This window comes from Macaca nemestrina, chromosome 3 (assembly GCF_043159975.1).
Source record: "Macaca nemestrina isolate mMacNem1 chromosome 3, mMacNem.hap1, whole genome shotgun sequence".
NCBI classification, from domain to species: domain Eukaryota; kingdom Metazoa; phylum Chordata; class Mammalia; order Primates; family Cercopithecidae; genus Macaca; species Macaca nemestrina.
Window position 1 is genome coordinate 15,028,462 of NC_092127.1, and position 16,965 is coordinate 15,045,426.

General features: G+C 34.9%; 1 protein-coding gene across 2 annotated transcripts in view; it reads left to right on the plus strand.

Moving 5' to 3' along the window:
• The window catches only part of LOC105466647 (glycine receptor alpha 3), a 179,234-nt gene that overhangs the window by 45,330 nt on the left and 116,939 nt on the right, over positions 1–16,965 (plus strand). For both annotated transcript variants that reach the window (XM_011715716.3, XM_011715717.3), the window contains exon 3: positions 9,666–9,733. In XM_011715716.3, coding sequence (XP_011714018.1) covers positions 9,666–9,733 — 68 coding nt within the window. The remainder of the gene's footprint in view (positions 1–9,665; positions 9,734–16,965) is intronic.

Sequence of the window (16,965 nt, forward strand, 5' to 3'; positions counted from 1 at the left end):
AAAAAAAAATTCTGCTATCTTCCCCTGTCATCTGTGCCCAGCACATTTCACTCATCCCCTTCGCTCCTTTCTACTTTCCCTCTACATTTAAAGAGAATTGTTCAGATTTGTCCTCAGAATCACAGATTTGATATTACAGGGTACCATTTATCCAATTTTTGAATGTTTAGGGAGATTTTAACTCTGTAATTGTGTTTTGATCTCTTCACAATCCTCTTTATCCTAAACTATTTTCCCTGAATGCGAAGTTGTGGACGTTGTGTTACAAATTGCTACGCAGGTGTTAATTTGTATGTTTATTTGTTTGTCAGTTTTGTTTATGACAATAGTAACAATCATGTACCTGAAGTTGCTAAAAAAAATGTCTACAAGTGTCAGTGATGAAAAGCAGCGGTTCACCCTCAACACTCACGATGCACAGTTCCACTTCTCTGAGGCACACACTCCAAAAAAAAATGTATTTCTGTTGATTGTTCCAATCTGTTTGATTGCTTTCTAGGCCTTTCACAATGCAGGCATTACGAGATTCCTTTGCACTAACTAAACTGATAATTTAATGCCTCGTTTATTGCATTCTGCCCCTTTTGTTTTTCTTCTCTGCCCAATGATTTGTTGTGTCATCCTGCAGGATAAATTATTTATATTGTTCATTCTCTTTAAACCACTAGTTTTCTTATGTGTGATAGAATGTCTGTGACTCAGGAAGAATTGAGGGGTGATTAGCTTGGGTGGGATAGGAGGGCCATTTTTCTGCTATTTCTCTACCTCGGAAGGGAACTCTGACACAGGCTGCATTGCTCTGGCCGGAGCTTTGCTTAGGTGAGTGTTGAGATTTGACTAGGCTTTATTCTTGGGTCCTACAGATGGTGAAATAGAGCAGGCTTTAGGTTTGATGTACTGTCAGGTACTATGTTTGCCCTAATCATCAATGAAGTTATTTCCATTTCCTCAAAAATTCCATAGGGCTAAATACCAGGACACCGTTGCTCAACAGAAATACAGAGGGGAAGCAGGAAGCTTTCAAGACAGATACCAGGCCCTCTCCCTGGGGTCCTCTTCTCACTCCCCACCTCCTTCTCCTCTCCATGCAGTCCCTGCTTGCTTTTATTTTAGGCTTGCCTCTGTTTCGTTTGTCAACCATTTTTATCTACCTCTATATTTTATGTCATTAAACTAATTATAATTTTTCTCCTATTCTTTTTGGTATGATACATTTATTCTCATCAAAATTTGATTATGTAACATCATTTTTATGTCTTCAGAGAAAAAGAAAATGATGTTCAATTCTCTGTCTTGAAACAGAAGTTTCTAGATGTCATCTGAAACTAGAAGCATGTTTAACATAAAACAATTGAATTGCAAGTAAAAGTACATTTATAAGACAACAAAACATTATTTCACTAGAATATTTTACCAATCACAGCTGGATTTTACTTCTTTCTTTTGATCCTAATCTTGGTCTCCCTCCGTTGGTCTCTTATGACTCTTAAGTGCAACTTCAGAAAGTATTCTCTCAGTAATCACCCAATTCTGTTTTCCTCCCAAGTATTCACTGCATTTTTGTTAAGTTTTCTTATGTTATCTCCAGTGGCCACTCTCTTTTTATGTAGATATAACTTTTGTTTGCCTTCACAATGTATTTGTGGTTTCTGTCTTTTACCCTTAAATATTTCACTAATCCTTTTCTCTCTTCATCACAAATTTACTCTTTCTAGTACTCTATTCTAAAACACCATCTACGCCAAGGGTGGCATGTGTACCCAAACTCATTTTCTACATGTACTTTTATTAGGGTAAATGATAGCATTGTAAAGGTCTCCTTTATCCATTTTTACCATTCCTGTCCACCAAGATATTATTGTTCTTGAATAACGTTTACAATTATTTTTGAAAAAGGTACATTTCTATTTGAATTTTTACTTAAAAACTCATTTTAACAAGAAGTATCTCTTGAATAATAAGCTTTCCTAAAACTATACATATTCATTTGAAATGTTGATGGAGTTGGAATCTGAACCCTGCATTTTTGGTTGGTGTTTGCTTTTTGTTTTTAATGAATTCTTTCTGTAGTAATTATTTCTCTTTTTTAATTTAACAATAATCTCAAGCTAATGGAAGTGTTACAAGTACAAAGGCTTTTTCTGAACCACTTCAATGTAAGTTGTTGACCTGATGCCCCAGTACTTGAGTATTTACTACAAATAAAAACGTTCTCGTCGATAATCACAATCTAACCATTATAACAAGAAAAGCAGTTGAATATATGGCTGCCATCTAATTTGCTGATCTTCATTCAAATTTCATCCATTATCTGATAATTTATGATAAAAGGATTCAGTTTAGAACCCCTTCATATTTTATTGGTCATTTCTCATAGTCTTTTTCAGTCTGAACCAGCACTTTATTCTTTCCGTGACTGTCATGATGTTGACATTTTAAAAATATTCTTATTCAGTTATTTAAAAGAATATACCTCACTTTGCGTTTGTCTAATGCTTCCTCATGATTCAAATTAGGTAGTACATTTAGCAGGGATATTACAGGAATGATGATATGTTTTGACTGCCTTCTATCTGATGGTGGACCATGGCAGATTTTGCCATTACTGATTATGTTTACTTTGATTACCTGATTAAGTTGGTGCCTGCCAGGATAGTCTATATATACCCACATATAAGCATAAATAAACACACACATATGCATGCACACACACAAACACACACACACACACATTTATACACCAATTTTCATCTATACTTCTGTATCTTTTGAAAACCATGAGTTCACACTGATTAACTCAATACCATATGTTTAGTCTAGTTTCTAAGCTTCCATACTTTAACTTCCTCTTCCAACAGCAAGAAACCAGGCTCCCATTATTCTCAATATAATTACTTATTTAATCAATATGTAATGAATCTCCCTTGCTTGCTGCTACTTCTTTTACACAAGTGCCTTCCTCGGCCTGGTGGGACTCTGAAGACTTCCTCAGGTTCATCTCCTTGTGTAGATGCCTGTTCAGACTCCATCCCCACAAGTCAGGATGGCCCCATGGAGACACACACCTTGCCCATCTATGGTTCTAATACCCAACACCAGGCTTCCCTATCATGGGCACATCCTCCTCTCTCACTGGGCCTCCAACATTTCCTGCATGTGGAATTTCTCCACAATGTCCTTCTCTCCTGCCTGAGGTTACTACAATCCCCTCAGCCATCCCAGCACTTAAGCCTATTTTGCACTGCCCAAACAAATGGCTTTAGTGCAGCATTTGGGGGAAGGAAAGAGAAGTGAAGGGAAAGAGAAAGGGGAAGAACAAATAGGATTCTGCTTCTATGCCATGATTTATAAACCTTTTTAAAGAACCTAACGAATAATTTAAAATCCAGATTTTAAGTCACCAAATATGCTTTGTAAATAAAAAATAAAATAACATCTCTCCTTGTGACATGTGTGTGCATTTATCTAAAATAAAACAAGTCTCTAGTTAGAATTATTTTGAAATTTAATCTTTTAATTGCATTCTGTATCTATAAAAAGGATAAAACTTTAATACAACATTACATGAAAATTTCTTTCATCATTTTTATGAACAACTGAGTTGTTTGTTCGTTTTCTTACTTGCTCTAGATCTGCCTAGTGAATGATTTTTCCCCAATATGAATAACAATAATATCATTGCCAAGATTTTGCATTGTACTTTGCTATTGTGCCATCACTTCATGTCTTAAACCAAAGGGCCACCTTCTGTTTCTTTAAAATAACATCTAAAAGAAAACTTACTGTTGAAAACATCTGCAACTACTGTCATTTGTTTTTAAGGACTAAGCCTGAAGTCGTGAACCATTTAAAAGCACAATTCGCCATATGGATGCTATGGCAGTTATTTGCTCTGTTGCTTAACATAGGAGTGTATTGGATAGATATAACAGCTTTTGCATTGGCACAGAGCAGTAGCAGATCGGCCAAGAATGCTAAACAGGTGCTCTCTGTAATGGTAATAGAAGATTCATAGTCTTCTCTGAGCTTCGTTCTCTACACAATTTTTGAATGTCTGTGTCAAAGCTAGAATAGAAAGACTACTCCAAGATTGCTGCAGTAATCTCACATGGACCAGAAACCCAAGGGGTAGAACGTGGTACCTTTAAAACATTATGATGCCGTATCCTTTTCATTCTTTGTAATCTAACTCCAAGGGCTGTCATTGTCCTAGGGGGTCAAGTCGCTTCTGTCCCCACCTCAGACTATTATCATAAATTTCTGTTTTTTCTGTCTCTATGCTTTTGCCTATTCATGCGAACATTCATGAGTCATGTTAGTTCCTACACTTCCAAAGTCAAGAATCTGTTATGGCTCCAAAGCTTTCTTAAAGTAAATCCCAAATAACCTTGTTATTACATTGAAGAGACTCCATTCCATGATCTGAAATCATTTTCATTTCCAAACTGATTTTTATTTGAATATTTTAAAATTTTAAGTTATTCTTATTTATTCACGTGCATCTATCTATCTGCCTTTTAAGTAAGTGTCTACTATAGTTTTGGAATTTGGAGTTAGGATGTGATGTCCAAATTCATTCACCCTTCTTTCTGCTGAAGAAGAAAATATATACACAAGCAAATAGTCAAACGGGAATGAAATCACACTTTTTTACGTTCTAATATCCACGCAAGGAACATGTTATAACCATATGGAGAATAAAGTTTAGGCCTGAGACGATTGTGAGCTACTTTATTTGCACATGAAATTTAGGTTTTGAAACCAGATGACTTTTCAGCTTTAGGAAGAGCTTTCTGCTGCTTCTTGGAGGACTGTTATGGAGGCTGAGGCTGGAGCCTGTTTCAAATACAGTGAGACATTATGATCCCAACTATTAGTGAAAGCCTAAATTAGTCAATTTTTTGACCATTATTCTTCTGTGGAAGCATGTCATTTTCTTTATTTCATCCATCGGCCTTACTATTTGAGCCTCTGGTCAACTAGGGATGTCAGCACCATATTTCAGAAAGAAAACAAAAATATCAGAGGTTTCCTCCTCCAAAGACTGTACCTAACACTGCTCCTTTCAGAACCTTCCTGGAGTCATTAGATGTGCCACACAACACTTGCTCCCAGGGGACACTGAAATGTATCAGAACGCATTTCACTAACTTCAGAACCTTGAAGCCTATGCTGAATTTTTGCCTCCATTTGCTCTTTCACCACTATTATCCATAAACATACATAAACTAATTAAATTTATAAAACGAGACAAAATATATTACAGAGCATACCTCATCCTTTATTCAATGCCTGTGGCAAATTAAAATCCAACAAATAAAAACTCTTTCCCTTTCTAAATTAAAATAAGAAAAATTATCTCCCCACTCTTTTATTTATTTCTGTTTCAGCCACAAAGATCCCAATCTGATGGAGATAGCATGTTCTAGTAGTAGGTTCCCCCTGGGCCATGTTTCCCCAATGGCACCCAACGGGTGTAACCCATCAGCATTTTATTTGCCGGTGATTTAACCCAATTCTGATGTTCTTATGTTTTCCTTTTACCAGAGAGCATGGCAGAATTTATCTCAAGCCAAATAATGTTCCTCACATTCATATTGCTATTCCAATAAAAAAAAATTAGTAGGATTGTAGTATTATCTGGGGGAACAAGAGAATAACCTAGAAAATATGAAAGATTGGTTTTAGCTTTTCAAGGATGCCAGTTAGCCTACAGATACTTTTCAGAGTTCATATTAGACTCACATTAAGAAAAAATTAACTTCTGACAGTTGTAACCTCATACTTTTTTATGATGGAATTTTGTTTTAATCATGGAGAAAACTATGTATATTCCTCTCTCATATAGTGACATATAAGACACTGCTCTCATCTTACAAATTTTAGAAATTTGTAAACTCTTAGAAATAAGCAATGAAGATATTTTAAAATGCTCATTAGTAACAAAATACAGCACCTCTAGGATTCAGGCCTTTTCTTAGGTTCTTATTATTACATGTTCATCCTTCATATTTAAAACAATTTAACTTCTATATCGGTTTGAATTATATGTTCTAGACATTCCCATGTTTAGTAAACTTTAGGCCCTTTCTAAGTACATAGCATCTACTCTGTTTTATTAACAGTGTTCACCAAATTTATAATAGGCAATTCTTCTACTGAAATTAATAGCCTTGAATTTTCAATGCTCCCAAGCCCTGACTCCTATCTCTGTATATTTCTATTTCTAAGAAAATCTCTGTTAGCCCTGTAGTATAGTGGCCCCAGATATTTTCGAGTCGGTAATTCCTTAGGACAGTCATTTCCAAACATTCTTGCACATTATAATGACCTAGGAAGCTTTAAAAAATACTGATGCCTTGGTTGCATGCCATACCAACCAAAGTAGGTGAGAATCGGGTATGCATATTTTGTAAAGATTCCCCGGTGATTTCAATGTGCAGCATAGAATTTAAAGGACTTTGAAACCTAGACTTTATTTTTAAATAATTTTATTGATTTTTCCTCTACCTTAATGCAGCAAGATAAATAGCCATCTAGAGAACAGGTTGAAAAGCAAATTAAGATGAAAATCATGAACCAGTAATCAAATAAATGTAAACTGCAACCTCAAATGATATTTTAGACCATTCTAACTAATGAAATAGTTTTAAAAAAAATATTGGAACAAATGAAACATGCTAGTTATTTTCAGAAAGAAAAACAGGTCATCTACAAAATGGCTTTGGACTTTTCAATGGCAATGCTGAAAAATAGAAAATAATGAAAAATTGTCTTCACAATTCATAAGAAAAAATCATTTCCAGCCTAAAAGTTTCTACTAGCTATACATTAAGTGTGAATGCAAAACAACAACAACAACAACAAAAACAGACATTTATAGACAGGGACTCTCTCAAAAGCTTTATAACCTTATGCAGCCTTTGTCAAAATATTGCTGAAGCGTATGTTCCACTAAAATGAAGAAATGAACCAAGAAAGAAGTGTGGGACCATGAAAGAGGATCCCACAACAGAAAGCTATGGAAGTAATTCCTAGCATGATTGGGAGGTCATAGAACGATTGCTTTGAACCAGAGCAAAACATTCTCATTACATTCCTCTGTAAATCCAGAGGAAGGTAAAGTTCATAGAGCAACTGATGGATCTGTACATACTGAATCAAAATTTAGACATCTCAGCGCTTATCGATAAGTTAACGATTCAAGTGAAGAAAACTATGTGAAATATTATACATGAAACAATTGCCAATCTCAGGAAAATTTTCTGCAGGAAAGAAAAAAGTAAGCATAATATACTCTATTGTTTGGCTTGGGTAAATATCTACCTTGTCATATTAATGTAAAAAGTGATTATTGAGCTAATGAAAAAGACCAAGCCTTTTTTCATACAGAAATATTGGATAATGGGAACATAGAAACAAAGGCTTGTATTAGTAGAGATAGGGATGATGTATGTAAAAAGGCTAAATCTTCATCTTCTTTGTGGGCATCAGAAGATGTGACTAAAAGAAAAAACATATTATGTAGAGAAACTGAGGTAAATATCCAAAGAATTGATTAAATGAATTGAAATAATTATCTCTGAAAAGAGAGAAACAGAAATAAGGCAAGAGGATACTAGGCATTTTTGTAGCAAACCTTGTAAAATCAATTTACTCAAAAATTATACTCAGGTTGAATAAAAGAAAGAAATTAGGCTTAGATATCAGTTTCTGTATGTGGTGTTCCCTGACTAACTTAGGTAAAGTGTAACTCAGGTAGAGCTACTTTAGCCCCTAGCCAAAATATTTTTATGTTTCTATTTATGTAGGTGTCTGCCTAATAACAAAGTTTGTGGCCAGATAATGAAATGTTTTGAATGTCATGTAAACAACATGGTGGGAAAAGAATGATTTTTAGAATCAGAGCAATGGTTCACATTCTAAATACGAGCATCTTATGTAGGCTCACTGTGCTTTAATTCCCTAAAGCATAAATGATGGAATATTACCTTCTCTCAGAGTTACTATGGGTTAAATATCTATGAATCAACTAATGTTGTAAGCAAGAAACTTACAACAATTCACCGATTTCTGCTCCTCCTTCTCTGCTAGATGATAATCTCTTTGTGTCTTCTTCAGTTTTGTGTGCAAAGGTTTTGGGTATTTAGTAAAGGAATGAATAAATGGGACTTATGAAAATGAAAATCTTTGGATTTATGATGAATACTAAATCCGGCATTAATAAGAAATTTCCAGAATGGAGGAATGAGAAACTCAATAAGTTCACTTCTCCAAAAAAGCAACAAAACCGCTGGCAAAATTATCAAGATTAACCGTTAGAACTCTTAAAATTGATTGAAAGCTTACAACAACCTTAAGAGTGTTTATTCAAGAAAAACTGATAAATTTCTGTAAGAACAGAAGGCATATTAATTTGGCCTACCTTCCCAGTTCCACAGCAGCCTTGCAATCCAGTCGCCTCTAAACAGTAGAAGTTGTAAAACCACCAGAAGCCGGCTAACCATGTTTGGAGTTCCTCAGAAAGTCCATCCCCAGAGCTTTGTCACTATTCTGCCTGTCTGGTAGCTCCCCAGAAAAGCCTCGCTCAAAGGGCTTTCCATTATTTGACATGACTGAGAACTCAGTTGGTGGGAAAAATTTCTATCTCTAGGGCATTTGTGGAAAATAATCAGAAGATTGTTTAACATTGTATCTGCCTAAGGCTGTGACACTAGTTGGGGCAAGTAAGAGCCTAAACAAAAATTATAAAGGACCTGGAAAATTCGATGTTCTTAGGCAGTTCTGAAAAGCTCTAACATATCTTTGCAATCTGGAGTTTACATTTGCATATAGGGTTTTGTGCATGCCCAGGGAAGTCCTCAGGGAGTCCCAGTATCTCACCTCTGGTGGACCTCAGGTCCTGTGCAAGCAGGAAGTGAAGGGTAAGGTAGAGTTGTAAACTAACTGAGCACTGAAGACATGTCCCCAAACCCATGGAAGACCCTTGGCAAGAGTGGAAGATTTATTGGCTCAAGGCTTTAAAGAAATCTCTAACCAAATATTAGTTTACCACTAAACTCACTAAACAGAGATTTCAGTGGCTGTGTACTCTAGGGAAATGAAAACTTTACCATATTGGTCCAGGTAAGTCACTAAAGAAGAAACAACAACTGCAAGAAAAACCAGCAACCACAAACTGTGGGTTGGAGGTGGGAAGACCTGGTTTCCAGAGTTGCCACATTATGTTATCTATTCAATTTTCAACAAAAAAAAATATGAGACATGCAAAGAAATAGAAAAGCATAGCCCATGCAGTGGGGAAAAGATCAATAGACACTATCCCTGAAGGAGCTTAGATATTGGACTTACTGCATCAGGCATTTACAGAGCCATTAGAGACATCTAGATTTTAAAAACTAAGACCAAGAGAAGTAAAAACATAATCAGCATCAGTGTTCCTTGTGAATCTTGTGATTCTCAATACATATAGTTGTGTGGAATTATTGCTTCAATTGTGAGCATCTCTTTGTGTGTGTGTGTGTGTGTGTGTATGTGTGTGTATATATATGTGTGTGTGTGTGTGCATATATATATATACACACTAATAATGTAATGCAAGGAATTATTTGAAAATGTTTTAGATAAGTCTCTAAACAGCCCTTATGTTTTATTCTCTTTTTCAGGCCCTCCAGTTAATGTCACATGCAACATATTCATCAACAGCTTTGGCTCTATCGCAGAGACGACCATGGTAGGCATTTTACTTTGCAACAAGTTTCACGCTAGAGTAATCTATAATTACATTAATGGCAACATTTTATGTAGTTTAAAACCCAAATTAATATAACAAGATTTTAAAAGATAAAATAATAGTATAATTAAATTACAGTCACCTGCGGGTAATAACATTTCAGTTAGAGATGGTATATTAGAGTATATAAATATAAGCAAAAACAACATTGATTTTCTCAATTCGACAATCTAATATTAAACTTCAAATTAAAGCTAAAATGTCACCATAGCAATTATTTTTTCCAATAATCTTTAATATCCAGATGTAAACAGAATAGTAAATACTTACATGGTTACTCTGTACCCCACTTACACATTTTTTAAAGTTATTTTAAATATTAAATTTGATTACTTTTTCAAATGAATACAGTATTTGCCAAAACTTTATACTTAGAAATTTTATTAACTGTATTTGAAGACATTTTATATAATCAAGTTATTAAAGCCAGAAAAACAGAAAAATTGTCATTACAAACCAAATTTCTTCTGTCTTAAATTTTAAAGCTTTTTCTAAAGAGCACATGGTATCTCGACTTTGCCCTTTAGCTTTTATTGGGCAATTTAACTGTAATAAAATGCAGAAATAGACACATGAACCACTGAACATCTATAAAATTGTCTAGCAGCCAATTTACTTTTTTTGAAACTGTGTAGATGATGATTCTTAAATTAGCTAGAATTATCTTTTTAAATTTAGTAAGTATAGCTTGCAATACTTCTCAAAGTTAATATTAACTAAAATATGATATAAAACACAGGGATTTATTAGTTAAAAAAACAATATTAGATAATTACATTCACTTTACTTAGAATAGTAAACAGATAGTAAATTTTCTAAGGAAAAACAATCTAATATGCAAATTATTATATATATGATGGTGTAAGTGTGTGTAGAGGTGTGTGTGAGTGTGTGTTGGAATCCATCTCAACAGGAAGAGGCTTTATACAGGCATATTTTTTTTTTTAAAGCTGTTTCCCTCATGTATGCAATGTAAGTCTTTTACCAGCATCTCTGTGGTTCTATTCAAAGTTAGTATAGCTTAACTACAATAAAGCATTTGTGGAGAAGAACCGAACTATATAGAATTATCTTCAATACGATACAATCTAAGTTAACATGAATGTGTGTATATGAGTGTAAATGCAGAGAAGATGCATGTAATTTGGTTAGAAACAGTGCGGTTCTGGTGCAATTTCCTCTCTCAGTGGCTATAATCCTGTTTTAGATTTTGATATATTCTAGATTCGTGTGGAAAATTTGGCCCTGATTTATATCCAACATTTGTACATATTCAGTCCATATAATCCACAGATGAAAGAATCACTATTGGTTTTGTTCTATTTAGGCTTCTCGAATTGTATTTCTAGACCTGATGATTTTCTCATTTTGTTTCTATACATGTATAATCCTAAAAACCTGGAAATATACTTCTCTATATTTTTCTTTTCCATGATTGCTTCCATGAACTACTTCCCACAGCAATAGTTGGACAGATTTAAAGTCTTACCCATCTTTATGGGGTAGGGAAGGAAGAGACTTGGAAAAAGCAGAGGGCATAGGTGGATTTCCTTCCCATTAAGACTTAAATATTGTCAGTTTTCTGAAAGTGCCTTTTTTATGGCATAATTCATCAGTCTACCACTAGAACGGTTATAACACAATCTATAAGATGCCTACAACAGTTAAATTTCTTACCTTAATAATTTTAGCCAGACTTTACAGAATAGCATTCTACAAAAAGCTTGCAGAATATTGCAAACACACTCTCACGATAACAGTTTTATTTCCCTCCTTCAGCGTGCAAGCCTTTTCTCACCTACGTACTCCATCATTATGTATTCCTTCTGAAATCACTTTAAGGATCTATCACTCACCTCTTCACAGTCTAAAACAGTGTCAATGAACATTGTTCAAATATCCCAGAAGTTAAGTATTACAAACCTAATCATGTCCACCTTGGTATTTTTCTTTTTATTCTTCCTAATTTCTAAACATATATTATTTCCATTAAAATGATCAGATTCAATATTTATTACTTTTTAATGGTATCATCTAGAATAGCTGTGATTTCGATGTTCATCTATATAGGCACAAAGAAAATTAGAACTTGTTTGTATATTTTTATCATAAGAATCATAAAATGTTTTGCTCCCACTTGGTTAAGTTGTTGTATTTTATTCACACGGTCCACTATCACGACTCTACAACAAAACTTTATCTCATTATTCTATTGGTGTCTTTTTTTAAAATTCAGTACAAATGCTAATATATGTGTTAATGTATTTTTTAAAGTTATTCACACTTCTTACACTGAGTATAGTTTACTTCTGTTCTTTTTTTTTTTTTGAGACGGAGTCTCACTCTGTGGCACAGGCTGACTTCTGTTCTTATAATACGAATAATTGAATTCAGCTAAGGCAGTCAATTAAAATTGAGAGGATGGAATCTCAAATTATCTGTAATCATTAATGAATATATTTATGTCTGAGAATTCATATTTAAAATAAAACTACATAAGTATCCTCATCCATATGTGTCTGCTTAACAAGACTAAGCCTTCAATGTCTTTACTGGCTAAATATATTGAGCGCCCTCTGCTGGTCTAGTCTATAACTGGTATGTTTCACTTTCAAATACAGCTCTCCCATTTCAGGTTATTGTTCAATTCTTGGGAAAATTTCTCTAGTAGATATTCTACTTTTTAGGCCACTTTTTGTTAACTAAGTTAATTCAAGCAATGTATTTTTCATACTTTTCTTGCACAAATTTAAAAAAATGCATGTGCAGTTTTTTAACAATATAAACTCAAATTTCTTTTTAGCTGTTAAATTCCTTAGCCAATATTGTTAATCTGATTAATTTCACGTAGTGCCAACCATTCTCACCTGAGTACAGTTTCACTATTTTACACATAGTCACCACATTTTTTTCTATAAATATTATGAGAATTTTAATTTCTCTATTTCCCTCATATTTGAGTCATATAATGAGATTCTTTAAGGACTTGTTCAGCCTCAAATATTTCAAGTTCACATTCTTCTTAAACAGATAATGACTTAACAACTAATGGAAACTCCAGTTCTCAAAGATATTAAATTAAAAATAAAACTAGTTTATCATCACTGCTGTTTGGGAACATGGTCTTGGTGAGAGAGGCACCTTTGTCCTGCCTTTTAAACTATGGTGACAAAAGGAGCACATGACTATTTCAATGAGGGGAAGCTTAAGATCTCCACATTAAGTGGCTCTCATACGAAGTGTGCTCCTGCAAACCTATGTTGAGCTGTGGATAAGGCTTATGTGCCAGGATGAAAGCATTTGTTAAGTTGGGCTTAACAACGCAAAGAAATGCAAATGCAAGGAAAACTCTTAAGCAAAAGTTTTCTTTGGAAATATACACAAAAACCAAATTGTAATTTGGAGCATACACACAGACCTGGCCGGTCTTCAGCGTGTCCACAGAACAAAAGAAAAGATTGGGGTTTTATTGGTTAAGAGAAACGTTTTGTAAAATGTTTTGAAAGAAAGTTCATTGGCCTGGAGAAGTATTTCCAGCTATGGCAAGCTGTAATTGTAGAGTGACGGTGGTAGGTAAAACTAATCTTGGTGGAAGGTAAAACTAATCTTAGAGGCATGGAAGGTAAAACTAATCTTAGAGGCATGGAAGGTAAAACTAATCTTAGAGGCATGGAAGGTAGTTTCAGCAATTACTAGGTAAAATGGGTTTTAAGATTATAGCAAGTTACTTCTGCAGCTGGGCTTGCCAGACAGTTCCTGGAGCAGGAGCTTTGTGAACTGAGTGCTTTTTCCCCATGGTCCTTAACTCCCATCTAGTTGGGTATGACTGTAATAACCCGAAGTCATATCATCAACTTTCACAATTCAGGCAATGGAATATTACATAGCAACAACATGGATATTTCTCATAAATATAATTATGAGCTAAAGAAAATAGACACAATAGAACATGTGTTAGAATATGAGCTAAAGAAAACAGACACAATAGAATATGTGTTTACTTTCATTTATATGAAGTTCGATAACATGAAATAATCAATTCTGTTGATAAAAGACTTCTGAATTCTAAAAGATTATCTTTGGTTGGGGGTGGGAGTTGGCTGGTAACGGATGGTGAGGAGGTACTACGGAACCTTCTGGGTACCAAAATTGTTCTATATTTTGGTCTGGGTAGTAGTAACACAGGTCTATACATATGTCAGAATTATTGAATGGACACTGCAGACTTGTGTATGTTATGAATGGCTGTTGTATCTTAATTCAAAAGATTATTTAAAAGTAAACAAAAACCTTCACAAATTTAAAATTTAACACACCAAATGTGTCACACAGAGCGTATCTATTCAGTGATCGCAGGTGAGAACGTTAGAAGTTAGACAAAAAGCTTTACATGAAAGCTTTTATTCTTCACCAGAAACAGTCTGCAGGACTATGAATGTCTAGAGCATGAATATGTGATTTCTCTAACCCTGTGCCTTCTAGTACTTAAAATACCTAGTTATAAGGACCAAAAATGAATAATCTTGAAGAAAAAAATCACTGAGATGATAAGAAGCTTCCATGATGTAGGTAAAAGGGAATTCCATTTGTTGTGGTCTGGGGATTGGGGCTGGCTATAGGTAGCCCAAATGTTCTCAGCTAACTGAGAACTTTTAGAAAAACTCCAAAATAGAAACATTTATATATATATATATACATACACACTGCGAAGCATAACTATAACTATGACAGAAGCAAGTGAGAAATGCCCATCATAGAGGCACCTTATGGGACTGGCTAAACCCATGATGACATTAAAAGTCCATTACTTATTTGAAAAAGAGAGAAAACAATCACCCATAATGCCCCCACACAAACCCAGCACTGTTAGTAGTTAGCTGCATTTATATTTACTTCTAAATGTTTTGACTGCACATATTTTTACATGGTTTATGCATTCATTCATTCAATGAATCTTTTTGTGCGAGCATATAATGAACCAAACATTTTGCTATGCACAAAGGATGATATAATCATTTTTATTCTGACAAATCTCTTTTTGTACTTATTAGTGAATCATAAACTTTTTTCCATTATAAAGATAAAATAATGAGCCTCCTTTTCCTAGCTTTTTGTTCAATACATATGCAAAAAAGTGCACAAATTATAGGAGTGAAGTACAATGAATTAATACAAAGTGCACACATTCATGTAACCACACTCAAGTCAAAAGTAGCATCCCAGAGCCTGCTTATATCCCTTTTATTTTATTTTATTTTATTTTTATGTATTATTATTATTATTATTATACTTTAAGTTCTAGGGTACATGTGCATAACGTGCAGGTTTGTTACATATGTATACTTGTGCCATGTTGCTGTGCTGCACCCATCAACTCGTCAGCACCCATCAACTCGTCATTTACATCAGGTATAACTCCCAATGCAATCCCTCTCCCCTTCCCCCTCCCCCCTCCCCCCTCCCCATGATAGGCCCCAGTGTGTGATGTTCCCCTTCCCGAGTCCAAGTGATCTCATTGTTCAGTTCCCACCTATGAGTGAGAACATGCGGTGTTTGGTTTTCTGTTCTTGTGATAGTTTGCTAAGAATGATGGTTTCCAGCTGCATCCATGTCCCTACAAAGGACACAAACTCATCCTTTTTTATGGCTGCATCGTATTCCATGGTGTATAGGTGCCACATTTTCTTAATCCAGTCTGTCACTGATGGACATTTGGGTTGATTCCAAGTCTTTGCTATTGTGAATAGTGCCGCAATAAACATACGTGTGCATGTGTCTTTATAGCAGCATGATTTATAATCCTTTGGGTATATACCTAGTAATGGGATGGCTGGGTCATATGGTACATCTAGTTCTAGATCTTTGAGGAATTGCCATACTGTTTTCCATAATGGTTGAACTAGTTTACAATCCCACCAACAGTGTAAAAGTGTTCCTATTTCTCCACATCCTCTCCAGCACCTGTTGTTTCCTAACTTTTTAATGATCGCCATTCTAACTGGTGTGAGATGGTATCTCATTGTGGTTTTGATTTGCATTTCTCTGATGGCCAGTGATGATGAGCATTTTTTCATGTGTCTGTTGGCTGTATGAATGTCTTCTTTTGAGAAATGTCTGTTCATATCCTTTGCCCACTTTTTGATGGGGCTGTTTGTTTTTTTCTTGTAAATTTGTTTGAGTTCTTTGTAGGTTCTGGATATTAGCCCTTTGTCAGATGAGTAGATTGCAAAAATTTTCTCCCATTCTGTAGGTTGCCTGTTCACTCTGATGGTAGTTTCTTTTGCTGTGCAGAAGCTCTTTAGTTTAATTAGATCCCATTTGTCAATTTTGGCTTTTGCTGCCGTTGCTTTTGGTGTTTTAGACATGAAGTCTTTGCCCATGCCTATGTCCTGAATGGTACTACCTAGGTTTTCCTCTGGGGTTTTTATGGTATTAGGTCTAACATTTAAGTCTTTAATCCATCTTGAATTAATTTTCGTATAAGGAGTAAGGAAAGGATCTAGTTTCAGCTTTCTACTTATGGCTAGCCAATTTTCCCAGCACCATTTATTAAATAGGGAATCCTTTCCCCATTTCTTCTTTTTCTCAGGTTTGTCAAAGATCAGATGGCTGTAGATGTGTGGTATTATTTTTGAGGACTCTGTTCTGTTCCATTGGTCTATATCTCTGTTTTGGTACCAGTACCATGCTGTTTTGGTTATTGTAGCCTTGTAGTATAGTTTGAAGTCAGGTAGCGTGATGCCTCCAGCTTTGTTCTTTTGACTTAGGATTGTCTTGGAGATGCGGGCTCTTTTTTGGTTCCATATGAACTTTAAAGCAGTTTTTTCCAATTCTGTGAAGAAACTCATTGGTAGCTTGATGGGGATGGCATTGAATCTATAAATAACCTTGGGCAGTATGGCCATTTTCACGATATTGATTCTTCCTATCCATGAGCATGGTATGTTCTTCCATTTGTTTGTGTCCTCTTTTATTTCACTGAGCAGTGGTTTGTAGTTCTCCTTGAAGAGGTCTTTTACATCCCTTGTAAGTTGGATTCCTAGGTATTTTATTCTCTTTGAAGCAATTGTGAATGGAATTTTATTCATGATTTGGCTCTCTGTCTGTTACTGGTGTGTAAGAATGCTTGTGATTTTTGCACATTAATTTTGTATCCTGAGACTTTGCTGAAG